We start from the raw sequence: 27706 nt of genomic DNA on the forward strand, positions 1-27706 counted from the left end.
TGTCATTTTCATCCACATGTAGTGGCGTGAAAACATATTTACCCTCTTCTTGATTTCAGAATTTGTTTTAGATGATCAAATACATTTTAATATTAGACAAATATACCCTGAGCAAATACAAAATGCAGTTTTTAAAGGATAATTTAATTTATTAAGGGAGAAAGGCGATCCAGCCTGTGTGAAAAAGTAATTGCCCCCTAAACAACCTTTGTTGCAAGAACTGCAGCAATCGAGCATTTGCGACAACTACTAGTCTCTCACGGTGGAGTGGAGCATTTAGCCACGTTGGAGGGTTTTTGGGTGGCTTGTTTAAGGTCATGCCAAAGCATCTCAATCTGATTTAAATCTGGACTTTGACTAGGTCAGTGTTTTTTGAGCCATCCAGAGGTACACTGGTGTGTTTCAGGTCATTGTCCTGCTGCATAGCCCAAAGTGTTTTAGCCTCAGGGCATGAACCGATGGCTGGATATTCTCCTTCAGGATTTCCTGTACAGAACAGAGTTCATGGTTCCATCCATTAGAACAAGTCATCCAGGTCCTGAAGCAGCAAAGCCGCCCCAGACCATCACTCTACCACCCCCATGCTTGAATACTGTTATGATGTTCTTTTTATGAAATGCTGTCATAGGTTCACACCAGATTTTACTGAAAAAATAATTCAAAAAGTTCAGCTTTTGTCTCATCAGCCCAGAGAATATTTTCCCAAAAGTCCTAGGGGATCATCGAGATGTTTTCAGCAAATGTGAGACGAGCCTTTGTGTTCTTTTTGGGCAGCACTGGTTTTTTCCTCAGCACACTTTTGCCAGTTTTGCCTATTTTCTTATTGTTGAATCGTGAATACTGACATTAACTGAGGCAAGTGAGGCCTGCAGGTCTTCAGATGTTGTTGTGGGTTGTTTTGTGACCTTCCGCATAAGTTGTCGATGGGCTTTTGAAGTAATTTTGGTAGGCTAGTCACTCCTGGGAAGGTTCTCCACTGTTCCAGGTTTTCTCCATTTGTGGATCATGCCTCTCAATGGAATCCCAAAGCCTTAGAAATAACATTGTAACCCTTTTCAGTCTGATGGATGTCAATTACTTTCTCATCTGTTTCCAGATCACAGCATGATGGGTTGCTTTTTGAAGTCTTTTAGCCAACCTCACTTTGTCAGACATGTTCTATTTAAGTGATTTCTCGATTCAGCAGGTCAGGGTATGGCTCATATTTTTAGTATTTACTTAAGTTATATTTGTCTAATATTAAAATATAAAAATTGTTTGGTGATCTGAAACATTCAAGTGCAACAAATATCCAGAAAATTATGAAAATAAGAAAGGGTGCAAATACTTTTTTGCAGCACTGTAAGAGCTGTATAAAGCATATCTCTATCTGAACTGTATGCTGGTAAATACAATTGAAGCAAGATAACAAGCAAAGACATTTATTTTTAATAAGTGTAAATGTGATGTGAATGTACCCTTTAGAGTCAACACAGTGCAATGCAATTAAACACCAATGGACTATTTTTGGAAGATGTGCTTGACAGTGTTTCCTCCACCATCAATACCACTCAGTGGTGGAGGAACTGTTTCCTTTCCTTAAGTAAAAGTACCAGTACCACAGTTATAAAATACTGCGTTAAAAGTAATAGTCCTAGATCTTTAAATTAAGTAGTAAGGCGTACTGAATTCAAACTTATACTTTTGTCATAAAATATAATTCCATACAAGAGAGGTGCTCACATTTACTGATGGTCAGTTAATCAAATGCATGTGACTAGCAAAACCTAGCTGCTACTTATATTAATCAGTAAAAGTGTTTTTCACACACTGCTTCTGGATTTATGCATGTATTGTGCAGCTTTTGGTAAATGAATAATAACACACTATACCTGCCTGCTAAGGACCATATGAATTTTTTATTATGTCCTGATAAATTAAACCTTAGCACTGAAAGAGAGTGTACTTTCTTTTTCACATCACTGTGTGGTTCAATAAAAACTGCAGAGCACAAATATCAATCTCATTTCTTTGCACGAAATCCTTGCAAAAACCTCATTTCCTTCACACACGCCATTCTCTTGTCATATTTAGCAGATGTCAAGAAATAAACAAATAATAGAGAAATAAAATAATATGCTAAAGATAGATAAGAAGACATTAATTAACCTGCTCATCTTCATTTGTCAGATTCAGGTCCTCTATCACTCCCTATTCATCTGCCCAACTCCTACCTCCCCAAGGAGCCTCTACCCAGGGCCACAGAAAGTCTGGCCTCAATGACCCTGCCACTAAGAGGGCCTCTGGCCAACCCCTCAGGGTCCCCACATCTAGGCAATATGATACACCCTCCCATGCCCCCTAGCTGCATAATGGAGGAACTGCAAAGAGCTTTCGCTTCTAAGAACAGACAGGAGAGGTGAGTCTGAAGTGAACCCATACAGCTGTTTACATGTGATTTTGCCTTTTACCATTGCCACTGGATTGCTACAGAGCTCTTTTGTTGGTTTATCACTATTCTACTACGTCAATTTATGACTTCATCGTAATATAGTCTGCGTCTAATATACTGTGATAGTATTTTGTAAATTATAATGGCCTATAATTTCCTCAACTAAAATGTTGCCTTTAAATCCACTGTCCACATCCGCATCATGTTCCTCAGTGTCCACGATGGGTGTGAGCAGGGCTCACCCCCACGGATGTGGTGCTCCGACGGACGGCTCTCTCGCTCCTGCAGCTCGGACAACCAACACACATCGTCTCTGGGGGGAAGTTGTGTGGGGTTTGGAGGGTCTGACTGGCCCAAGAAGGAGGCAGAGGAGAACAAGGAGAATGTGCGGCTGGACCAGTGCTTCTCCAACACCTCAGGCCTCCCCACCGACTTGGACGGCTGGAACGAGTCTGTTATCTCTGGTGGGTTGGCCAATGTAAAAGTGCATGCAGAGTTTGCACATTCTGGTTTTGAACAGGGTGCACTTGTTTTACAAATGAAACATTTACACTCAACGGGATGAAAGTCTTGCATTTGCATCAATTTTAGGATTTTTGAGTAAGCTTACACTCATTATGGGCACAAATGTTTTGCTCATTTCAGGCTTTTAATGATTTCATTTAATTGTTCTTTTCTAGAGTGGAGTGATTGTACAGTATACATCTTTAATCGCTTTAAAAACAAGAATTAGATGCACAAGTTTGAATTCATTTCTCTTTTTTTTCTAATCCACACTGTCCTGTTCCACTTGTTCTTATTCACATGTTGTGCATGATAAGGAGACATGAGGGCTTGGTTATTGGTGATAAGAAATACCTGAACACTTAATTTTCAAGTATGAACTTTACCATGTGTAATCCACTGTCTTATACTACACAGCAAAACACCCAACAAGTTTCTGCCCAAATATTTCCAAACGCCACTGTAAACAATTATCTGTTAGTGTGGAGGTTTGGATGAGATAAAGTAGCCATTGGCAGCCATTGTTAGGATATGAATAGGAAGAAATCCCTTACAAAGTTCTCCAAAGTTTAAAAATAAGTGACAGCGCTCTGTGTTTTAATGCTTGCATGCGTGGTTGTAGGCACACTTCCTCGCAGGCTAAGGAAGGAGTTGCTGGCTTTCAAACTACGAAACAGGCCCAGCAAGCAGGAGCTGGAAGACAGGAATATCTTCCCAGCAAGGAGTGATCAGGAGCGCCAGGAAATTCGCCAGCAGATTGAGATGAAACTCGCCAAGTAAGCTATGAAATATTCTTTTGACTGCTGTCTGTGGAGTATTAGTGATTAATTTGTCATAATACCTGCAACAAAACCTTGTTCATTTTAGAAAAAGCAGTTTAGGTTATGTAGGTTGCCTTGTGAAGATATCGTTTAACTCAGTAACATCAACTTTGCTGGGGGGTTTTAAAGCCATGGTTCCATATTAGTGTCGTGTAGTCTCCATGTAATTCATTATGTAACAATGCACTGTAAGCCCAAAAAACATCTGGGCAGTGTCTTTCCAGGGTAAACGTATATTCTTAATTGCCTGGGTTACACAACAGCTAAGAGTAGGTGGAGGTGTGAGATAAACAATGGCTCTAACTGGATTATCCGAGTCTTTTGCACAGACTTGATTTATCTTGCACAATCTGCTCAGATTGCTTATGTGTAGTTCTTTTTTTTTTCTTACTAAAGGTCAGTTCTTAGTTTTGGAATGTTTTGTTATGTTCTTAGTTTTAAACTTAGAAGTTACCCATTGTGGTAATAGTACATCTATTCAAACAAGGCCAAACTGAATAAAACAATTTAATATATTCCGCAGAATAAAAAATGTACCAGAAATTCTTAGATGCCTTTAAAAACTTGCCACTCTTCAGCTTTCTGGAATACAACGGGTACAGACAGACAGTTCTTCCAGGAAATGTCTCTGTACAAAAGCGCTGCCAGGACATTAATTTTTTTTTTCTTTTCTTTTCTAATGTAAGTGAGAAACTTGATGTTCAAAGACTAACAGCGGAGGTCTCGTGTCACAAGACTGGGGCTCTTTAACACAGCCGTATCAAACAGGGGCACGGCACAGTGTTGCATAACCCACTATGCAATAACTCCCAGCCAAGCGCAGAGTGCCACCCACACTTTCTAAAGAACAAGATCTACAGTCTGTCTGCGGGAGAACTAATAATACTCCCGCCTCCTCATTTTCTTAGATTTACTGGAGGAAAATATATTATTATTTGGGGGAGAGGAAAACAGGTTTAAAGCATTCTCGAGCAAAAACACTCTACTCAAAGGTGAGGATGGAGCATGGCTGTAGCTTACATAAGCGCTTCAGGGTCTATATTTCAAGACAGAGAAGTTCCACTTGTAGCACAGCGGTTGTTACATAAAGACGTATATACAGAGCACTGGCTTTTGCTGAACTACTCCTTCTTGATTTCATTTTGTAAAGAATTTAGACAGCCATAAATCAAAGGAGCATCAGTGGGGATACCCAAAGCAGTCTTATTTGGGTGAACCTCTGCACTACCCAGGTTTGTAGAATGATCTGGGTTCAATACAATTCATATGAGTTAAGCGGCAGAGAAAAAAAATCTACCTCTCTGTACTCATGCTGAATGATCATCCATCCTGTCAGTGATAAATGACCTTTCTATCTTTAGAATCGCACCACCTGGCACTTGTGCTGCAGTCATACTGTGCTGTTTCCAATCTTAGCTCCTGACACTGTTCAATAATGCATCTCCCCATGCGCTCCCTCCTCTCCATAAATGTCGGGGAGTTATAGCAGCAGAAATAATAGCAGGAGGGGGTGGGGGGTTTGCTACTGTACTTGAAACATGAAGGAAGCTTGGAATGGCCAATTTCGTCTCCTTGTTGCAGTTGGCAGCTGAAACAAAAGATCGAGCGCCTCCATCAACCACACATGGGCGTTTCTATTGTTTTGATTTTTTTTGTATTCCTCCCCCGGCAGGCATAGTTTGGTTTTCTATTTTAACTCATTTTCCTGCGAACATCTCAACTCAAGTGTCTAATGGAGATCCCTAAACCGATGGGCGTTTATGCGTCATTGCAGTATTCTGGGGGATCCCTTTTAAACATCTTACTTCTTCTCGTTCAGAAAGCGGTGGGTGATGTAGCGTTACAGTTATGAGTCAGAGTGTGGATATTCAGGGTTCCCCAAAATATAAAATCTCCTCACTTGAGAGCAGAGGGGTAATGTAGCTTTCGTGATTCATACATCTCACAAGGAAATCTCATTTGCCCACCAAAATAGCATCCAATCTTGACAGTAATGTGTTATTTATTCAACTCACCCACAAAGACCAAAAAAATATAATTAAGGGGCTGTTTCTAAAAATAGCCACAGCTTCTGCATAAAGCGCATAGGGCTCTTTCTGGCGTAGTGAAATCCCCTCCCCTGTGTTACTAGGCAGAAGACAGAATTTGTGCAGGAAGACTGTATTGTCTTAAGGATACCAAGTATCGTTGCTAAGCAACAAGGCGATCAGGTCAATAATAGTGTGGCTGGTGGCATCCACTAGGGCATTGGAAGCGATATTCCTGTTCCATGTGTTTAAAATGTAATATCCTCGGAGCTGTGGGAACACTTTGTCTTTGTTTATCGAAGAGTCATGAGGCAAAGAAAAGCAGCACGTTGGGCTGTTTCCCCCCAATGAGGTTTTAAGATATTGGCATTCACACAAATATACATAAAAAAAATTAAGTAAGGCTTAATAAATACATATGTGTGCATGTATATGTTTATAAAGATGGGATCCTCATATTCTGATGGAACAAAATGCTGTAATCATTGTAGACACCCTTCTGCTTTTTGTTCCATTTCTAATCACACGTCTCAGAGGAGACCTCACCAAGGGAGCCAAGCTATTGAATAATTTCTCATGCGACTCCACGTGCTGTGTCTGGTCACACGTGTTAATTAACAAAGACTTGTTGCTTGAATGTACTCATTATCCTATGCAGCGTTGAGTAAAAACACAGAGAGCATCTGAAAAAATAAAAATCACACACCAGATTTTTCCGCTATCTTTTTTTTCTGCCAGTTTTGTGTCCCTTAATTAAAAGGCATGTCAAGAAAATGAGTTTGCGCTTAATGCTCATTACACAGTGCAACAGAGACCTGCATAGTTTGTGCATGGATGGTGAAAACAGCTCTCTCACAGATGTGGTTTTCTATTGTATTAACAGACTTTTAGAATACAACAATTTAATTGGCTGCTATGTGCCCGTCTATCCAGCGATAAACATACAAAACCTCATTCAGCTCGTTCTATGTGACTTAACTTTGATCTGTTACAGAACAAGAACTATAAAGAGTCCAAATATTGGTTTGGTCAAAAGGATAAAGAGAGCCCTGCTGTGCTCTACCCTCTCTGTCCTTTCCACCTGTAGAGGTGCACTGTGATGTGTGCCGCACGCTGTCTGAAGCTGAGCCCTTTGTATAAATAATAAATGTCAGCAGCAGCAAAAGATATTGAACTTTGAAGACCTTTTGGGCTCTTTGATGGTGATGGGTCAGCATGTGGGAGCCTAAATTCAGTCATTTGAGCACCACCACTGAGAGATTGTATTATATCACAAAGTAAATTATGTTTTTTATAACAATATTTCCTCATTTAAAAAACAAAAACAAAATAGGAAAAACTGAATTCAACTGGTGCAACAAAGAGGGTGAGAGATGACTGTGGCAGTAGTCCAGCGCACATCAGGAGGAGGCTGGGGATGCCTTTAGCGAGAGCCCGCTATGCCCCGCCTCCATTAATTCGGCATGCAGTAACCAGGGAGACTGGGGGGAGTCGCGCACCAGCAGCTCATCACGACCCAGTTGAAAAGCGCGTGTAGCGAGTAGTAGAGAGGAGAGCCTTCACTGCTGCGGCGTTGTGCAGCAGATACTACCGCATCTGAGATGCAGCACACAGTACCCGAGAAATAATTAGCAGACTTCTCAAAATAATAATAACAACAACAAAAAAGGAGAATTAGCTTCGCTGATTGTTCCAGATGTGGGGAGCGCCTCCGCTGAAGTCTCACAGCCGCGGTTTGGATGCGAGATGGAAACATAGGGGATTCCTCTCGAGAACGCGCACAGCGAAGAAGCTGCAGCCCGTTTAAAGAGGACCGGACAGGTTATCTGAAGATACGATGGTTCAAAACGTGGTTTTGGTGTTTCTCCGCAGGAGGCTGAGCCAGAGACCGAATGTGGAGGAGCTGGAGAGTCGGAACATTTTGAAACGTGAGTTCAAACACCGCAAAACTACTCCCGAATATTTCACTCACAGCGAAGTATCTCACAGAGAGGCATGCCATATACATCATGCATTAATCAGCGCAGTAAACAACGCATGAGTACACTTTTTTCTTCATTTTTTAAAAATGTAATTATGAATTTTTAAAAGGAGCTGTTTTTACTTTCTTAGAGAGAAACGACCAGACAGAACAAGAGGAGAGGAGGGAGATCAAACAGCGGCTAAACAGAAAGGTGAGACTCCGTTTCTATTAAATACACTGTTCTGATGCTCTGGTTACTTCAATGTAAACAACAGACGGTGACAAATGTTTGGCACCTTGTCTCTTCCAGCTCAACCAGCGGCCCACGGTAGATGAACTGCGGGACAGAAAGATCCTCATCCGCTTCAGTGACTATGTGGAGGTAGCTAAAGCTCAGGACTACGACAGGAGAGCAGACAAGCCCTGGACTCGTCTGTCAGCAGCAGACAAGGTATGTATTGGATAGTGCAGTCACATCACGTTGATCTCTATGTCTTATTGCCACCACTCACTCAGGACTTATCGCCAAAATCAATTTCACTATGTAAGTCAGTTGGATTAAACAAATACCCAACATCTTTTCCCAAATTCCCCATTGACCTATTACTCAGGCTATCCAGCATTGCAAGTTGCTGTTATCAGCTTATCTCACAAAATCCCCTGTCCTCTTTAAACTTTTTAGCCTGATTTTATACACAAATATATATATTTCTTTCTTCCTGTTGTTGCTTTGCTGCTTGATGCACTGATGCATTTTTTTTCCTCTTCCCAACAGGCTGCAATCCGGAAAGAGCTGAACGAGTTTAAGAGCACCGAGATGGAAGTGCATGCCTCAAGCAAACATCTAACGAGGTCAGCATTTGGAAACGCCTGCCTGTGTTTGGAAGAACATGCATGCATGGGTTGATGCTCTATTCTAAGCTGCAGCAGTCTAAATTTAGCTCTCCTTGAGCATACAGAGGTGCATGCAGGAGCTAAAGATAGATGGGAGTGCTATAATGGGGAGGGGGAGGTTGTCCTCCAGAGAGTTCTCACTACCAGGTAGCAAAGCATGATGAAAGGCCACCGTGTCCTTGGCTTAATCATGTTTGAAAAGCACGAGACCTCGTGAGTTGTAACAGTGACCTAGAGGGAGGGTAGGAGTGTAGGTGCCTGGCTTCTCAGCACTGTAAATGGCTGTGCTAAAAATAGAGCCACAGAACTGATTAATGGCTGCAATAACAGAAGGGCATCTGGTAACAAAGGCACCCTCTTGCTCTCACCATTTATTTCTATTCCCTTTCTTTCTATTTGTCTCTCCAGGTTCCACCGACCGTGAAAGTGTGGAGTTTCTTCTGTGAAGAAATGCTGAGCTTTGACATTTCCTGAAGCTGCTAGAAGCTGCTCAGTGGCGACAGTTCAAAGAGCCCGGAGCCTTTCTGTCTTCGGCGCGCCTTTTTTAAAGAATCTTCCGCCACCCTTGACCATCATATTATCAGTATGAAGTCACGGGTATGGGAGAGATGATGATGGTAATGTTAGCACTGGCGTGTCCTGGAGACTGCTGAGTGCCAAACGTGGAAACTGGCAGGTGGAAGAGACTTTGGTGGAGCCTCTGACTCTCAGGACAAGAGCAGAGTATTAAAAAAACAAAAACAAAACAATCTTGTCATTCAGTCATTGTTTTTTTTTCTTTTTTTTGTACTAATTCATGGACTCCTGACAAGATTGTGTGAATCTGTGTAGTGGGAAGAAGTTGTGCATGTGACCAGCTTCACCTTTTCTTAACTGATGAATAATGTGTCAAGACTGTGTAAAGACTGTGCAGCGTGGGGGAGGTGGCATTGGGGGTTGAATTTGATATTAACTGTACATACAGTATGTCAATCAGAATGGGACCGTCGACGTCTTCACTGAAAAGAGAAATACCTTTGTAAGCACTTACTTGTCTTCAAAATACAAGGCCTTTTTTTTAAACTGTGCTGCCTCATTTATTTTTAAAACAACTTTATTTTCATTTAACAATATGGTAGAGGAGTTATTAAAAAACAATCAATACAATTAAGATCTTGAAAGTTTACTTGACCATTTCTAGTACTTAACAAGCTTCAATGAATAAATCAAGAATTAGGGTTAAAAATAGAGTCAAGTCAATGAATAGCATGGGAGAGCTTACAATAACACCAAAACTTATTCAATTTATAAAAGCCATAAAATAACACCAGAACACAACATTTCCAATCAAATCCCAAACACTGGAACAAAGCACCATTAGAATAAACCAAAGACATCTGCATGGAATCAAAGCAGAATCCAGAAAAACAAACACTGCATGAAAATACTTTGACTGAGCACAGCAGAACTGCCTAGGACAGCACGAAACACACAACCTGCTTTATTGCGTTCCGGGACAGTGTTGAACTCAAACCCGGCTCCCTCATCAGGGGAAGAACAAAGCATGCAGTCCTTTCTTGACTCTCTGGAGCTCTCCCTCCAGCTATAAAGGACACAAAGAAACATTCGAGAAAGACGCTTAATTTGAGATCTTACACAACATCATCTGAGTCATACTTTTCTTTCAATGGTACGTGCTTATGCACAAGCTTTCACAGAACCATTGTTCTTTTGACAGAGTGATGGACACAACATTAAAGACACACAATGCAAGCCCAGCTCTTCTCTGTTTCCTGAAGTTTCACCTGTTCATACTCACCATCTCACTGAGGAATTTGTCCTGAACTGACTTCATGTCTTTTCTGATCGTGCACATCTGAAAACAGCACAAACAGCAGCAGGGTTTTTGGGAGTGGTAATAAAGAATATGACACAGTCAGGACACACAGGGGGAGAATAAAAGAGATAGCAAAATGTCACAAAGGCCACTCAGCAAAAGTCATATTTGATAGACAGCTTGACAGGCAGATGACCTCTTCTAAATTAAAACACATAAACACTGATTATTCAAAGCTGAATTTTGAGTTACAGCTACAGACTGCACTCAAGCAACACAATGAAGCAAATATTAGATATACTGTGAAGTCTATGCATGAGGATCACACCTCAGATGTGAATATTCTCTCCTCATACTCCAAGCTGTTGCACGTGTTACTCTGAAGCGCTCTCTTCAGGAGCTCATTTCTGGAAATAAGGAGACAGACAACCATGGAGCTGTATATCTGATTTCTTTTACACATTTTTAAATATTTTCGTGGCTATCGTGTCACTCAGGATGGAACTACCAAGATAACAAAGAACAAACGACAAATTAGTGACACAAGTATGGACTGCAGAGTATTGTGGCTAAAGGACCCATTTAATACAATCCCTTCTCAGATTCGAGGAGTTAGCAGCATAATAAACTGCATATGGAATTTTTTTAAAACAGAGGGCATAAATGGCAATTAATAAAATATATGTTTATCAAAGGAATAATACTGATATTGGTTTCTCATATACTCACTGAGTGACGAAGTCAGACATATCTGAAACGACTGTATAGATTATGTGTGTTAATTACCATATGGGGGAAGTTGATAAATGGGGGTGCTTTATTTTTATTTTCAGCTACTAGCAGTGTAACTATGGAGGGAATGCTTACGATAACCCCAGCTAAATGATAGTAGGAAGAATAGGATGTATAGGACGTGTATTTAGTTGATGATTTCAAGCTTAATGAAAAAAGCTTTTTTCAAATCAAAAGTTTTAATCTTTCTTCCAACAGAAAAATTTGATAATTCTGTGTATTCTTCTTTAAACCTGAAAGGACACCATTGATCAGAGTGTGGAAAACAGAATTATAAGACTCTTTTAGTACTCAAACACACACAAACACACGCTTTAATTTCACCTTGTGATTTCCTGCTTCTGGTAAGAATGGAAAGCCGTCATCTGTTTTTTCCAGTACATCTGTATAAGGAAAAACCATTGGCACTGGTCAAATCTACAACAGATCATCCTGGCGGCAGGTATTATTCAACAGAACATTGTATGGCTGGATATTTTGTTTTTAATATCGCTTTCTGCATTTTCTCTATGTGGCAGACAGAGTCAGAATAACCTACAGTGAGGTCATTATCCATGTTTTTCAGCACAGTGTCATCCTGCTCCAATTTGTGTATCTCCTCCAGGAGGACCTTCTGAATCTGTTTAAGCCTCTGAGTCCTGTAGAGAGGACAGACAATTAACCAGAAAAGTAGAAATCTACAAGGAAATACAAACAAAGATTACAGTGCCCTATCACACTCATGAAAGACCACTGTAGGGTTGTAGCCAATAAAACATAAAAAGGATTTATTAACACAGCAAACTGACTTCTAACTAGATTTCACATTTGCTAAGGACCGCTGTGTGAAGAAGCCCAGATACACATTTTTTTTTGAATAGATTATTCTGCCAAATCTTTCTTTTTCATATTCTCCAGTTATGAACACACAAGAGAAAATAATTTAGGTTAAAATAAAATGATCACTATAGATTCTCACTTGCCTTTCAGGACTTCTCTGTTAGTGTGCTATCGGCCATCAAATTAATTAAAGGTTGGCGATAACAAATGTTGCATATTAACCGAAAAGATCAGACTTATAGTTCATTTACACACTGACAAACTAACTGACCTGCATTTGGTAATTTGCATATTAATGGAAGAGACGTGTTGCTGGACGGTCTTCAAAGACTGCTTGTTGTAAAGCTCCATCATGCTGTAACGTTTCTGAACATGAACATATATGGTTATGTAGCAGTTTTGTAAGTAATCATTCAACAGCAGTACACACTGCTGTCTCAAATACATGTTTACCACATACTAGATTTCTCACAACATTAAGTGTTCCTTTAAATTGTGAACACAGCACAGATGCAATGTAGTGTGCAGCACTATTCTCTAACTATGTTGTATGTCTGGACACATTTCCAACCTGGAACTTCTTCTTGAGCTCCGAGCTCAACTGCTGACACATGTTTCTTGGGTTTACAGCAATTTCTGGCAAATCTAAACCTTCATCAATGTCCACGTCTCCATCTGTTACTTCACCCTCCCAATGACCAGAGGAAGACTTCACCTGGCTCAACTCATCCACAGCAGGCACCTCAACTGTAGGTAACAAACAGGAACATTAACATATTAGAAAGGACAACATTAGAGTCAAATTCTGATTCAAGAATGTTTCATAGTTTTTTTTTACCAGATCTTTTAAAGATGCCACTGATATCTTAAATATCCTCACTACATCCTAAATCATATAGTTATAAAAAAACAAAGATGTTTTGACTGTGCTGCAAGGAATATTTTGACTTCCTGTGTATCTCTTTTACATCACATATAATTTAACAACGTCAATTTAACAAAATAGTTCCAAAAAATACATTCAGATAGATCACCTTAGATTAGATTTGGATGTAGTAAAATCCTGATCTAAAAAAAAAAAAAACACATGAAGAAACTTTCTGTGCCAAAGTTGAAACACATATTAGCTTGTCTGATTAAGGCATGTGTAGTTAAGGTTTTCCTGTGCTTATCTATGTAAGAGACTCTGAATATGTCTTACACGACTTGAATAATTTCCGTGGCTTCAAATGAGGAGAGTGATTCCCTCTCATCTTGCTTCTCATACTCTCTTCTGTCTCCTCGTCCTCTGAATCACTAGACAAGGAAATGTGGCGCTTGCGGCTGGGCCCTGTTTCAAAAATCAGATGTGACAATTAGATAGGATGCCATTTTATAATGAAGCGCAACTTTAATTTGGTGCAGAGTGGACCTAACGGTGGAATTAAACTGTAGCAACCAGGAAATTTATGGCAAACCCCCCCAAAAAACAAGTTAAACGTTTATTTTACCTGAAACATGAGACTGTGCGAGTTTTGAGTCTTGGTCTGACAGTGGCGTCATCTATCAGGAGGACAGTAATGAGTTAGTTAGTTTGAGTGATTTAGTTTTTTTTGTTCTTCAGCTGTAAAGTTACATTAATCAAAAAAAGAAACCAAAAATCAGTAAAGAGCCAATACCTCTGCTTTAACAGATAGAGCCAGGGCAACAGTGGGACCGTCCTTAACTTTGCTGGTGAGTACTGATGAGTTAATAGATGATGAGCTTAGTGAAATCTGGGATACTGAAGACACATTACTCAAACTACAGCAGTGGCCATGGCTAATTGTGTCATTTGGAAATGGTGACTGAGCAGGAGAAGGCAAGGGTGGTTTGTCCAGCTCAAGGAGTGTGGATGTCAGCAGGGGTCGAGTGGACAAAGGAGAATGAGGTGCTGAAGAAAGATGCTGTTCGATTGTACTAATCTGGAAACAAATAGAAGATTGAAGGCGGCAGAAAGTGATGAGAAATAATGTCAAAAAAAAAAAATATGGTAACTCGTTTTGTGGTTAGCTAATGATCATGTCTGCCATAGATAAGTGACAATAAATGAAAAAGACATTTCACACAATGCATGAAGAAGCACAGATTAAGTGCTGCAAAGCCATTATCTGCTCTGTACGGCATTAAGTAGGTCATTTCAATCATCATGTGCATTTCCCCATAATTAAAAGATCTATTTATTAGGAATTCCTCACATGGCTAACTCATAAGAATGGCTTCGTTTAGCCGTAGCCATCTCATGTTAGAGAAAATAACTGTCTGGAGTAGAATTTAGCAGTTTGCAAATCAAACTTTCCAGTTGCTTATAAAGGACAAGGTTCAAAATAAGGTTTTTAAGGGGAGGGAGTTATATTTTCAGTCATCCCTATCCACATTTTTCTCGGACAGTCTGGGAATTTCAGCTTAAGTCATGCTTAAGTCAGTGGCCTACGTTTTTACTTCAGTGAAATAATAACTCACACTACGATTCAAGTTGTGCTACTGATTCTCACAAGACTGTTGACTGACATCAATAACATCTATGCAGAGTTAGTGCATGAATAGCTTAAAGACCTGACAAAGATGCCAAAATGAGTGTATAAACATCTTTATGGCGAGTCCAGATGAATTTAACAACTCAGCCCACGGCAGATCGCTACAGATGTGCAGTATACTGGACTAACTTTATACAAAGAGGAGCAAAGACAAAATTAAATCAATAAGGCCTCCTCACTCTTTCCCTTCTGGCCTTTTTGCTGAGTTAGGTGTGACTACCCTTTCCATCTTACTTTGTTATTTATTTTCTTTAATAACAGAACACCACCCACACTGGAATACTCCACTATTTGCTGAAGCAATGTTCAGAAATAAAAAAAATATGCTTTCAACTCAACAAATTAGAAAAAACCCATACTCATATATTTTGCACTGTGCCGTTTTTTAGGGTGAATGTGAAACAAGTATTTTTCTACCCTAAAACACTTTCTTTCTGTTTTAATCCTTGACAGATACCTTACCACAGTGCCATAATATGTCAGAAAGGTGATGTACCTTTGCTGCACTAAGTTCAGTCGGAGGTGCAGGGATTTGTCCTCCAAGTGAAGTGAGAGAAGGGACAGACTGCTTAGAATGAGTCTTGGATGAGCCATGATTCTTTTCTGCAGTGTAGAAAGAAGACTTGCACATTTCTTTACTTCTGACTTTAGGTTTGGGTAGCAGCAGGACTGGCGAGGGGGTGTCTTGGCAAGAAGGCTTAGGGGAGGCAGGCAGCGGGGATCCCCGCGGGGTGAGAAGAGGGGAGCAGGTCAAATCCAAGGTTGGGACTGACCTATCAGCAGCTGCGGGGATCCAAAATAAGCACAGATGTTCAAACAGCTGGCTTCAGAAGTTGGACAAAGAGTAGAAGGTCAATATACACAAGTTCCTCTACATAGAGGTTGGAGAGCAAAAGGTTTCTTTATGCAATGCTTTACATAAAGTGTTTAGAGTGAAAAGGTTTCACTGCCATGGAAACACACATTGCCGGCACCAAATTGTTTCACAGGGGTTTATACAAATATCTAACAGCTGATAAAGAACCAGCGTTACAAAAAGGGGGTTTTGTGTGAAGAGTATAATTTTTTACAAATATAAATGTTAAGAAAGATAACGAGACTCATCATTATGACTCGGAGTAATACGTTAAGTTAGCATTTCTGACGATCTCACCTTTTGAGAGTCAATGTTTCTACACAATAATGAAAATCAAAGATTACCATCCACTCTTCTGCTGAAGAAAAAATATGTGTCACTAAAGGAAAACTTTTTTTTTTCAATGTTAAAATGACTATTAAGTACAACCTGAATTCTGAAAAAATTGCGATGCAGTGAAAAATAACAACATAATCCAATGATTTGAAAAGTTCATAAACTTTTCAAATCATTTGTGGCTGTGGCTACAATGTAGCTTGCCATCACCAGTGTGTGAATGTGTGTGTGAATGGGTGGATGACTGGATATGTAAAGTGCTTTGGGGTCCTTAGGGACTAGTAAAGCGCTATATAAATACAGGCCATTTACCATTTTACCATAAACCCATATTTAATTCAGAATAGAAAGAAGTGAAAAATGTATCATTTTAAGAAAAAATTCAAGTTCATTTTGAAATGAATTTCAGGTGAACCTGTCATCTTTACTTCTGAGAAATGCACTTTTTACCCCCAAATCACGTTACTAACCTGTGCCAATCAATCTAATTAAGTGCATAATCTTTCTCCAGTGGTTTCATTTTAAGCACACTTAGTTTACCAGCCTTTTATTGCTTCCATCAAATCCAAAATGAGCTATTATTTTTCATGAAATAGTAAAATATCTCCGTTTAAACATTTAATATGTTATTTTCTGTGTTCTATTGTGAACAAAATATGGGTTAATATGATTTACAAATCACTGCATTCTGTTTTTATTGACAGTGTCTAAGGTTGTCAGGGGGGAATTGGGGTCATGATACATGTCACCACTGTGATGGAATTAACAAACCATTTGATCAAACATTAAACATTAAATAGACATTAGCAGCTGTCAGAGGGATCAAATGGCTCTTATCTAACTCTGACGCTAGAGAGTCGTTTTTTATTGTATCTTACATCTCATCTTTTCCATGAGAGGAGGGGATGGACAGAAAGAGGTCTGGCAAGTAACCCAGGAATCCTTCAATGAACTCATCTGTTCTTGGGCATTTGTCTTTTTCAATTTTGAAGTTTCTTGAGGAACATTTTCAGGCCTCTGCTGGAGAACAAAGTATGTTATTTATGACAACATATTATACTGTGAAATCCATTCAGAAACACAATCTGCAGGTGAAGATTTAAGACCACAGCATATTCTCAGCTAAATACAGCCAAAAAAAATTAAATTTCTCCTTTTGACGTTAAATAATAAACTACTGAAATATATTCAGATCAAAGACTGTATAAATATGATAAACATAGCTGCCAGGTCTGATAAAAAAAAAAATCTGGGGTTTTTCTAGTGAGTTTCTGGTCTCAGCTGATAGTTTAACGTCTTTATAAATTGCTTTCCCCTGTTGAGTCAAAGGGGTAAAGCAGGGCATGGTTTAGGGAAGTTCTACCTTGTAACTGAGAAGCTGTTAGCCCATGGATGTCATCGTTTTTCATTTAAATTTACCACTTGTTCGTGATACATGTGCTGTGTAAATTCTGAATTACCCATCTATAACATATAAGTGTATAAACACTTAGTATCTGCAAAGATATAAAGCTGTGAGTTGAAGACAACAAGTAATAAGAACATTTCTGTGCAGAACTGATGTCCTACCTTAAGTACAGAAGGTTTTTTAAAATCTGACTGGTTGTTGTTGCGTTTTCTCCTGTAGGTAGCAGCTGCTCGCTCAGAGGTTTTCTCATGCTTCCTCTGCTGGTCTATAAAATATTTCTGTTGAAATTCAGAAGAAAAATAAATATGATATTGCTCCAGCCATTTCTCACATAACCACTTAGTAAAGATGACATTAAACACAAATGACCTTGGAAGTGGCTGGCTTCTTTGCGCATGGGTTTATATTGTTTTCCATTTGCTGGGTGCTGTCAGTCTTTTTCTTCTTTTTTTGAGTTGCATGAACTTCCACGGTTTTCGCAGAGAATGAGTACTATTTATAAAGAAAAGAAAGGTACAAAATATACATTATTATTGTTGCACTGGCTTGAAAGTTAGTTTTTTTGTCTTTTCACCAGATGAAATGTGTATTTTTAAAACTCACTATGGTTTAGTGAGTAGTTTATTAACACTGTGACTGAGCAATATATTTTCTACACCTGAGCTTAAAATTGTATACCTTTAGAGTATTGAAAGGACGGCCATGAAAGTCCATGAAAAAAGGCATTTTGATATTCAATATAATGTGTGGAGGCAGGATGAAGTTTGCCTTTTTACACTATATATATTTACAAAATGTTTTAATAAACATGTCTGCTTCATCTTTTGTTTACTCTTGACACTGTTGCCAATAGGATTACTTAAAAAAGCAAAGTGGTACCTGTTAACCGTTTAAAAAAACAAAAACAAAAAGCAGTAACAATGCTTAAGAAAAAGAAGTCTGTCTCCTGCCTTGGTAGCAGGAGGATCCTCAGGTTCTTCTGGCTGACTGTCATCAGTATCTGGCTCTTTGTAGCTTCTGGTAGAGGCGGCTGCAACTCTCTTGGGCCTCTTAGTAGCTGCATGTTGTCTGCTAGGTGCTGCTGCTAGCTTTACTCTCTCCTTTGGCTGACCAAGGTCCCTTTTCATGCGCCCGTTTTTCTGATACAACAGTGACACACTGTGGTTACTTAAAATAGTGCAGCTTGTAGCACACAATTTACAAAAACATTAATCATTCCTTACCTGAGTTGGTTTGTTATTACCCAATCCAGCTCTTGGAAAGGTTGGGACTAAATCTGGAGATTCAACTGTAATTAAACAAAACCTGTATGCAATTACTGATGTTTTCAAATAATTTTATTGGCATACAGTCGTGATGCAACAATTTTCAGACTTTGAGTCTGAATGTAACTTTAATGGCCTACCAGAAGCATGGTGTGGGACAGGTCTAGGTTTGATGGGCGCCTGCCTGGAGTATTTGATAACCTTGGGCTTGGACTTTGTGGCTGACTCTCTCAGCCAGCTGAGATCTGTTGTGGCATTTTCTGTGTCTGTGTCACTAAACAGGTGCTTTTTTACATGCCCCTTCTTCTGTAACACAGAATACAGCAGAGGACAGACATGAGTACACAAGCATGAAGAAAATGTTTCCACAAACATACAATGAATGCCTACTTTCGCCATAGGCTGCTCTTTCTTGGTTGTGCTGAGGAGTACCGAGGAGTGGATGCCACTGTCAAACAATATGGGAAGTATAGATTTAAGAAAGATTTGTAACAAAATATTAATATTTAAGACAAATAAAAGTCACAGAACATTCTCAATGGGGCCTACTTGCTCTGTATGCCACAGGTGTTTATGTTCTCCTTCTAAAATGAAATAAGTGAAACAAGACTGTTAACTTTAATCCTGAATTTTCTAAGTTCTCATGCTGATACATGTCAATACATAAAACTGACTCACATTAGTAACACTTACCTCAGAACTGAGGGGTGTATTGGTCCTGAATGCAAAAACGTCATCTCTATACAACAGGGGAAAAAACTATTACATTCACTGAAAGACAAATCTATCTTCAAATATCTTTGAAATGTTTTAATCGACTTAGATTACCTCCGCCTCACAGAGTTTGTTTTGGTTCTGCTGTAGGATGTAATTGGGTTTCTGGATGTTTCTCTCTAAAATACATCAAATGAATCAATAAATTATCTTTAGTAAAATAAATACAGAAAAGTGCTTTCAATGTTTTTTTTAAAAACTATATTTTAAAAATTACTCAAATTAATCCTAGACATAATTCAAATATTGATCACTTACTTTTCCAGTTGATAACCAGCTCATATTGAAGATTGTTCTACTACAAAAACAACTCCATTAATGACATTATTGAAGTGGAAATTTAAAATGGAAAAATTACAGCCCTAAATGTTCATACCTGTTGACAAGAGAAGGAAACCAGTTCTGAGTGAGCTTTTCAGAAGTGTGTTTTTCTTTAGATTGGCCATTATCCTTATAGCGGCTAGAGATGAGCTTCACCATGCTGCCTGCAGCCTCTGAGTCTCTCTGAGAGCAGAAATTTGAAGGAATAAAAAAACCAAAGAAACAAAAAAAACCTTAATTCTTAACAAGAATTTTGGACTTGACATTAAGCTGCATAAACTTCACAGAAGTCATACCTTTTCTTTGTCTAATTGAGCCCTCTTACTTTCAGTTTCAGATTTGAGTGTTTTTTTCTCCTTTAGAGTTTTAGTTGTGGAGGTCTGGAGAACAGCACTAGTTTCCAGTGACGTCTGGCCCTTGCTCTTCCTTTTTGCACGGCCATTGCTCTGAGCATGTTGCGGCTTGGAAGTACATAATGAGGAAACATACTGGTCTTCTGCATTTGTTTCATTCGAGTCCCTTCTGATATCAGATGCTTCAGGAGGTGGAGAGTCTTTGTTCCTCTCCTTAAGGACCTGCTGCAGTCGCTCGCTGAGCTGGATATGCAGTTGCTTTTGGCAGACTGAGGTCGAGGCTGAAACTGACCACTTCGATGATAAGGAGCGCTCCTGAGGACGCAGCATAGCTGAACAAGGTTCTAAAGAGAGGAAAATAACTGTAATCAAAACCCTGATAATTGTTAATGGCATTAACATTTAACTAGCTTGTTTTTTGTATATTTTACTAGCTGTAATGTACAATGACAGTTTCATAATTTTAGCGATACTGAAGATATTTTTTGCCGCCTTAGTTTACCAGATCTTGGCAGGGAACTCGTTTTCTGTGTTGGCATCATCAGCATTTTTGAAACTGAAAATTTGTGCCAATTAGAAGCCCTGTAATTTAAATAAAAACATAAATATACTCAGATAGACCCATTACATACAGATATCAATCAGAACACTGGCTATGCAGCTATGCAAACAGACTGGAGGTTCTTCATGATACTTGCATGTTACTCCCAGTTTGGGGTTGGGTGTCAGGCACAAAATTCTCCTCTGCAAGTGAAAAGGCCAGTAATGGGTTGAGTCTTTAAACAAATAAAGCTGTATGTAACAAAGATAATACAGTTTATTTCTGAGTTAAGCAAAAAACAATGAAAATATATTTATATCATACCTCTGGATTTTTCTCCTCCTTGTTCAGCCAGAACCATGTTCACAGCATCTTTCAGTGGTATGCTCTGCAAATGACAGCAAATGAAACTGTATGATATTTCATATTTAGCAGAACACAGTTATTTACTTTGTGCCTCATACTAAATCCTCTGTTGCTTATAATTGCTGCACTGACTGCATTGTTAAGAACCCAACAGCAACGATTTTTACATCACTTTATTCTGACTGTGTGGAAATTATGTCTTTACATCAGGCTATGAGCATTAACCAAACAAACAAAAAAAAGAACAAACCAGTACCCTGATGGAAATTCAATGGTTAGGTGACCAGAGGAGGTCTAGATAAGTCTAGGTAGTTAAAACATCGAATTATTAAGAAACGTGAAAAGCAAAACCCCTTTTTACACAGCTGGATCATATTATGGTCTCCTTTAATCAAAAAGGTTAAAAAGATCATGCAAAAGTAGCAACAGTAGTAAAAAAAAAATTAAAAAATTAAATCATTTATAGATAGACTGTACCTTTTTGTATTTGTCACCTTTATTCTCGATGGCCGGTTTAGAGGCTGTGCTCTGTAGAGATGCATCACATCGATAGTAACTGAATAACTGAATTTCCTGGACCTGGTGTATAACTACTCCTAACTTGGCTAAACAGTACACATTACAAAAACATGAACATTTACTTTACACTATTTGTGCGGTATGCAAGGACTTACAGTATAAAGCAATATAATCAGAGTATAACTAAAACTTAATACTGAATACATTAAAGAGTAGCTGCTATGACTGCAGTTCTTAACAGTGGTGATATGTGAACTAACCACTTCAAGAGGTGACTTTTCTGTTCCAATGCCATTGGCTGGAGTGTCTAAAAAGGAGGACAAAAAATATCATACTCATTCAGGATTTATTCAGTGGTTGAGAATGATACAACTGAGCACAAATGAAACAACTGGACACATAATAACTACTTAGTATTTACATACGAACTAAACTAACCCCAAAGGACATGAGGAATCTGATTCAGCTCTAGTATCTTTACATGTTTACTCTATCCATACTCTAAAGAGTTATAATACAGTCTATTAAAAAAAAGCAAAAATTACTTGTATAGGGTGTTCTTTTTGTCTTCTTTCACAACTTGTATATTTAGTTGTTTTTGTGATTATGTTTATTCTTGTGATGTAGCCCATTTATTTCTCTCACCAATAAAATAAAGCCTGTAACTTAGTACAATTGCTGGAATTGGTGTGGCTGCAGTTCTTCACACTTTGTACTGTCACCTACTTGATGCAAGAGAGAAGGAACGATGCACACTTCCAGCTCCGCCGCTGCTAAAAAAGGCAGTGGCCTCAGAAATCTTCATCTTGGCTGGGGTGACCACCTGGAGGGAAAATCAGATGTCTATAAATCTTTATGATGGTCTGTTTTGTAGATTTTATTTCACATCAATAATAACACAGAAGTCTTTACAGAATAACTTCTGTGTTTAAGAGGAATTTAGTGTTTAATCCATGGTGAGGAAAATACTGCTCAATATTTATTTGGTGGCTTGTGTGCTCCCTCTGCTGTTAAGTTTCAGGTGTGCCTTTCTATTGAAGTATCACAACCAAGAGTTGTCTTACACTTTCATTATATAACTGATGCCAGCCTTAAAAAAGATGTTAGAGTGTAGCTGTTAACATTTATATTAATAAATGGATAAATATTTGCAAATACTGACTTTAGCTGAGGAATTGTTTGTTGTATCAATCTTCGTTAACTTCCAACTTGTGTTTTGACTCATTCGTTTTCTCTGAACTGATCTTTTTCTGCTTTCCTTCTTATTTTGCAGGTAGTTGCATGTGCTGTATGTGTTGCATTGCTACATTAAATAATATTATACACATTACAGGGATTTTCCTGCATATCTCTAGAAGCAGCTAGTATTTTAACCGTTTTCAGTGGGGTTTAATTTATAAAGCAGAATTTTGTTCATACCCAGAAATACCAGGAAAAATATGCACACTTCTGTAAAGTAAGCTAAAACACTGCCTTCACTGACTTAACTTTATGTTGATATCAATCATGGTATGCCCCTGCTCCCACTCCATTTTCCTGTCTAGTCTAAACTGTCTGTAATTTAAAATTTAAATCTCTACCTGTGCTGGTGCAGCTGTAGCAGGTAAAACGTAGTTGACAGTACTTTTTTCACTTTCACCAAGAGACACCTGGCTCTCTGGAACAACCTAAAAAAAGATGAACATACAGGATGAAAAATCTTTTTAGACATTAACAAAAGATTTCTGATACAATAAAACCACATGAATAAAAAAACCCACACACAAAAGCTTGCACCCATTATAATTTCGATTTAAATTAATAATAAATATTATACATTTCAATATATTACACTACCAAATGTCCTTGGAGAAGATACAGAAAGCACTGAAGCATAAAGCGCTTTGAGAATCGGAGGACAAAAGCGCTATAGGAACCAGTCAATTTACCATTTAAACCCAACTCCAGCTCAAATATTGACAGTTTAATAAACACTGGAATCTGAGATGACAACTAATTATTACAGAAGTACAATAAGAGCATTACGTTGACAAACCAATGTTTACCTGAGTGTTGTTCTCCATTAAAGATCTAGCTGTAGCTTTCACTACAGATGAGCCCTGACGGAAGAAGAAAGTCTTAATCCAAATACTTAAATTCATCATGACCACAGTTTAGCTTCTGTTTGGAGCCCCATTCTATCAGTGGAAAATATAGACTTTTCCACTTGTTGTGAAAGTCTTTTTAACATTAATGTATACCTTAGAATTTACTTGTCATGTATCTATTGTGGTGTAGCAAGAAAATTCAGTAAAGACAGATAGACTCTACTTTATTTTTGCTGTGTCCATAGACATTTTGCACAGCCTGCAGGATGTCCAGCGAGGAGCTGAAATGGATCGTAAGAGTGGATCCTTCAGCTGCACCAACAATGACCACCTCTGACAGCTTGATCTGCAAGACCTGCCTCTTACCCTCCTCTGGACATTAAGAAATTTTTTATTAGAGAAAATACTTATACGAAATGGCAAAGTCGCATGCAAATAAAAATTCAGTGAATGCGAGCAGGCACATATGCATTGGCCTTTGTGTATACATTACCTTTTACAGTGTAGCTTTGGACTTCATGCTCATTGAGACATATAGTTTCCCAGTGGCTATCCTTTGAGGGTAAACCAAAGTTTGTTAAGCAGATGTTGACTGTGCTAAGCAAAAGTTGAGATTTTTTAATGTGTATATTACTATGTATATTGTATATGTGTGTATATTACTGATTTGAGGTATCTGTACCTCTTCATCAGCCAAGGAGAAGTAAAAAGAGATGCTGTGGCTGCCGAGGTTGAAGTCAATCCAGAATTCCTCAAGTTTCTCATCCGAGGGCATCAGCAACTGACAACATAACCACAACCTTATTATAACAGCAACTTATAGTATTAACAATACAGCATGAATTTGGACATAAGCTGTTATTAGATTAAACAGACTAGGACTGTGTGGTGAGAGATACCTTATGTGTGTTCAGACAATTAATAACTGAGTTGTTTCAAATTCAGTTTTGTTTTTCACATTTTAGAACAGAATCCCTGTTGATACTGACCTCACTGCTGTCCAGATAAGCTTCCAAACAAGGGTAGGAATACACCCTACAGTGCACAAAGAATTGTGTCATCAGAACTTTCAGTAAATCTTTCCAGTCAATATGGCCCAAATACAGAATGTAATTAGAGATTTTTATTAAAAGAGCTTGGCGAAAGAATTTGTAAAATGCAATATTCTTAGAGAAATAGACAAACATATGAAAATTCATATTAACTCAGGTTTAGAATGAAAGTTACAAATGAAACCACATGTGTTGTATAGCACTGAGCTCTGTTATGTATGTACCTTCTCTTGTCTCCCTGCATCCCATTCACCATGTTTAGAAATGTACGACAAGCCTGAAATCACACACACTTGCATTCAATTTTATGCAGCCTTTCAGCATAAACAACATCAGCAACAGCACCAGTACATCAAAAATCAAAAGCAAATATAAAATAAACCAAAACAGACTAATGTTACCGTCTCAAATTCAGAATCACGTATTTTGGCAAATGCACTGGCCACAAGGCTCATTCTGAACCATTTATATGCAAGTTCCTTCCTCTGGTCAGTTGTGGCCATTCTGCACAATGCCTCCATCAAGGATGACTGAAAGTCATAGTCTGAGGGGGAAACAGAAACAGTGTTTTACATATTTTATTTTTAATAGTAATTCTGGGTAAAGAGAAATGTATAAAGAAAGCTTACCACCAACATCCATTATATGATCAGCCAGTTTGATCCTGTAATCAAATGAGCAATCTACTTCTTAATAATTAGTAAATGTGGTAATTCATTCTTGATTGTGATCATTCATGTTTCCAATTGTATTACATTTAATGTTAATAATCATTTAAGAAAACTACAGTGACATACATGATATCAGAGGCCTCTTGTGACATTAGGATCTTCGTGTCTTTTTTAAGTTCCACTGGGATTTTATCCAGAATTAAGTTGAATTTCCGAATTGCCTGTTAAAACATTATTAGGCAGTTAATCAACTGTACCAAACAGAGGTCTTTCAGGTTCAGTGTTACTCTAAAAAAATTAGATAAACTATTGTACACCTCTTTCTGGATCAGGACGTAGATTCTAGGGTCAACAGCCAACTGGCCAATAGGATACAGAAAGGACTCAGTGATTTTGTATGTCCCTGCAAAAATAAAATAAAACATGGTATAGCAGACAAAGTCAATACTTTCTTCTTGTATACAGAGTCATCATTAAATTGCTGTAAACTTATTAGAAACCTCTTTTAAGTTAGAAACTCTTATCCATCTTACACTTAAATATGTCCCCATTCACTTTTTTAAACAGTATAAAAAGATGTCATTATCTACAGTACATAGAGATATGTAAATCCATACCCTCTTCGCATGCCTGATGAACCACCTTTAACATAGAGAAAGTAAAAACAAACCAAATTAAGAATACTGAAACAGTTGACTTTACAAAGTGTGTTTCTTATTACAAGTTAGCTCACCGTTAAAGCATTTAAAAAGTCTTCAGAGAGGTTTATTAAGTTCTCATCCCACTGCAGCCCACACTGAATCCACAGTTGTCTGCATTTTTCAAACCACTCCACCATCTGCACAAAAAAGGGTTCAATCAGACTACATAAGTTTACAGAACCCACATAGTATGTACCTTTATGTATTATTACGTGTGTACTCATCTTTTTTATTAGACCCTGTGCTATTAACCCCAAAAGTCCTTGGTCACCACCAGGTAGTATTAGGTGTTTTCCACACTTGTAAAGACTGGCAAATCCCAGACTGGCCAATTTGGGGTCTTTTTGAGCCAAACCCTATGGAACATAAATATGGTTTCATTAATTCCACTGATAACGCAGCATCATATTGTGTAACTGGGTGTTTTGAGTTTTATCTCACCCTGCAGATAAGTTTATCCAATTTGCTGAGAAACTGTTGAGAGCATTTCATGGGAGTCTCTTCATAAATCTCCCTCTGCAAGAACACATCCAGTGCTCGGACATCTCCGGACTTTACCGCCTCACTGATTATGTGCTCCAACTAAAAGGTTGAAGTATACAATTTACTTTTCACCATTAGGCCTGAATATTGATTAATTAAGTGATAGGAATATTTACAAAGGGAGAAAGTGTATGCATTCCCACCTGCGTGTTCTGTGCAGGTGCCATCCTTGTGAGAAAAGGTTTTAGCCTCTTTAAATTGACTGTAAACAAAAACAGCAGACATAAGCCTACCAATCATAGGCCTATCTTAAAAGGCCTCACTTTATATAAATTATGTATTGACATGTAATTTTCAGAAGTTTAATTAATTTGCCATCAAAAAGCTAAACACTAAGTTATCTGTTATCTTCACATGAGCCTACATGAGATGCTTTATATAAATGTATTGCAGTACATGCAATCTGAGCTATGTCATGAGATATGCTGCTAACCTTTATGACCTCATCAGGCTTTATTGAAGTTAGCTAGCTTAACTTTGATGCTAATAGAAGCTAAACTTTCTCCGAGCCAACAATAATTTCAGACCATAACCATCAGCTAGCCCGGGATTACTACATACCTTAGGGAGATAATATTATATACACAGTTCTACTTACTGTGCTGTCAAATTTGGCACAAAAAGAGGACATGACAGGTTGCTTCTTATTTTAAGTTTTTCAGTTGATCCCCACAACGCGCGCGAAGTCTTTGCATTCTTTGCGCACGCGCGAGAGGGTTTACGTCCAGCCGGAACTGTCGACTCCGTTCATAATACAGTAAGACAACATTAAATACATTTTTAAAAAATCCTGTATACAGGCACTGTTGCTCAGCAGCTCTTTAGTCTGATTGATTTGAAATAGATCTGCTTATTCACCAGGGACAAGAGAACCATGTTTAGATTTTTTTTTCTGTTTTGCGGTATAGTAAGTAATATTAAAGGGTAAACTGTAAGTATTTGTACTTAATTTTGTTTACATTTTTAAACTTTCTTTTCTACTACAGTTGTCTGACTGCTTTATTTATCAGTTACTTTTCAGGATCTTGCCTTTCTGTCCAGTTATACTATCCTCCCCATGTGATTTTTAACTTGATATCTTCCTGATAAACTACACCTACAGGAGATGCTTGGCCATGAAACCCATATCAAGAAGCGCCTGGTGTTATGTTAGTGCGAGAGGAGTTTTGGAGTTCTGCACTTACTGAGTCAGCAGAGCGTTGCCAGCTTTTAGGGACCATGTGCCTCAAGTCTCAGCAACCCCGGTGTGTAACTTTATATGGTCTGCCACTTCGTGGGTGGCTGTGGTTTC

At 38.4% G+C, this 27706-nt stretch overlaps 2 protein-coding genes across 6 annotated transcripts in view; one reads left to right on the top strand and one right to left on the bottom strand.

Annotated features, from left to right (window-relative positions):
* phactr3a (phosphatase and actin regulator 3a) overlaps nucleotides 1–9702 on the top strand; it is a 34528-nt gene extending 24826 nt beyond the window's left edge. For both annotated transcript variants that reach the window (XM_026153803.2, XM_026153804.2), the window contains exons 5-12: nucleotides 2170–2398; nucleotides 2645–2895; nucleotides 3558–3711; nucleotides 7656–7711; nucleotides 7896–7957; nucleotides 8057–8197; nucleotides 8522–8598; nucleotides 9049–9702. In XM_026153803.2, the coding sequence (XP_026009588.1) occupies nucleotides 2170–2398; nucleotides 2645–2895; nucleotides 3558–3711; nucleotides 7656–7711; nucleotides 7896–7957; nucleotides 8057–8197; nucleotides 8522–8598; nucleotides 9049–9064 (986 nt within the window). In that variant the 3' untranslated portion in view covers nucleotides 9065–9702. The remainder of the gene's footprint in view (nucleotides 1–2169; nucleotides 2399–2644; nucleotides 2896–3557; nucleotides 3712–7655; nucleotides 7712–7895; nucleotides 7958–8056; nucleotides 8198–8521; nucleotides 8599–9048) is intronic.
* Nucleotides 9692–27161, bottom strand: sycp2 (synaptonemal complex protein 2). 4 transcript variants are annotated; one of them, XM_080294847.1, is made up of 47 exons: nucleotides 27014–27161; nucleotides 26559–26617; nucleotides 26314–26454; nucleotides 26094–26228; nucleotides 25905–26006; nucleotides 25789–25813; nucleotides 25489–25574; nucleotides 25298–25392; nucleotides 25130–25164; nucleotides 24902–25044; nucleotides 24725–24777; nucleotides 24438–24483; nucleotides 24131–24229; nucleotides 23942–24002; nucleotides 23672–23820; nucleotides 23407–23460; nucleotides 22942–23028; nucleotides 22088–22184; nucleotides 21622–21668; nucleotides 21320–21370; nucleotides 20801–20864; nucleotides 20634–20679; nucleotides 20438–20517; nucleotides 19879–20279; nucleotides 19638–19765; nucleotides 19520–19556; nucleotides 19316–19380; nucleotides 19181–19226; nucleotides 19037–19071; nucleotides 18878–18935; nucleotides 18628–18793; nucleotides 18446–18510; nucleotides 18173–18361; nucleotides 17592–17714; nucleotides 17384–17500; nucleotides 16693–16834; nucleotides 15119–15405; nucleotides 13726–14010; nucleotides 13558–13609; nucleotides 13269–13397; nucleotides 12639–12814; nucleotides 12339–12433; nucleotides 11787–11886; nucleotides 11573–11631; nucleotides 10785–10863; nucleotides 10439–10495; nucleotides 9692–10222 (listed from the first exon to the last, which is right to left on the bottom strand). In XM_080294847.1, exons 2-47 carry the CDS (start codon nucleotides 26580–26582, stop codon nucleotides 10166–10168), a joined length of 4668 nt encoding a protein of 1555 aa, XP_080150973.1. In that variant the 5' UTR covers nucleotides 26583–26617; nucleotides 27014–27161; the 3' UTR covers nucleotides 9692–10165. The 4 variants fall into 4 exon arrangements, with proteins under 4 accessions (XP_080150973.1, XP_080150972.1, XP_080150971.1 ...); XM_080294846.1 differs by having other exon boundaries at nucleotides 18628–18790; nucleotides 19520–19559; XM_080294845.1 differs by having other exon boundaries at nucleotides 16693–16831; nucleotides 19520–19559.
* Nucleotides 27162–27706: the final 545 nt, after the last annotated feature.

Source organism: Astatotilapia calliptera, chromosome 20, assembly GCF_964374335.1.
Source record: "Astatotilapia calliptera chromosome 20, fAstCal68.1, whole genome shotgun sequence".
NCBI classification, from domain to species: Eukaryota; Metazoa; Chordata; class Actinopteri; order Cichliformes; family Cichlidae; genus Astatotilapia; species Astatotilapia calliptera.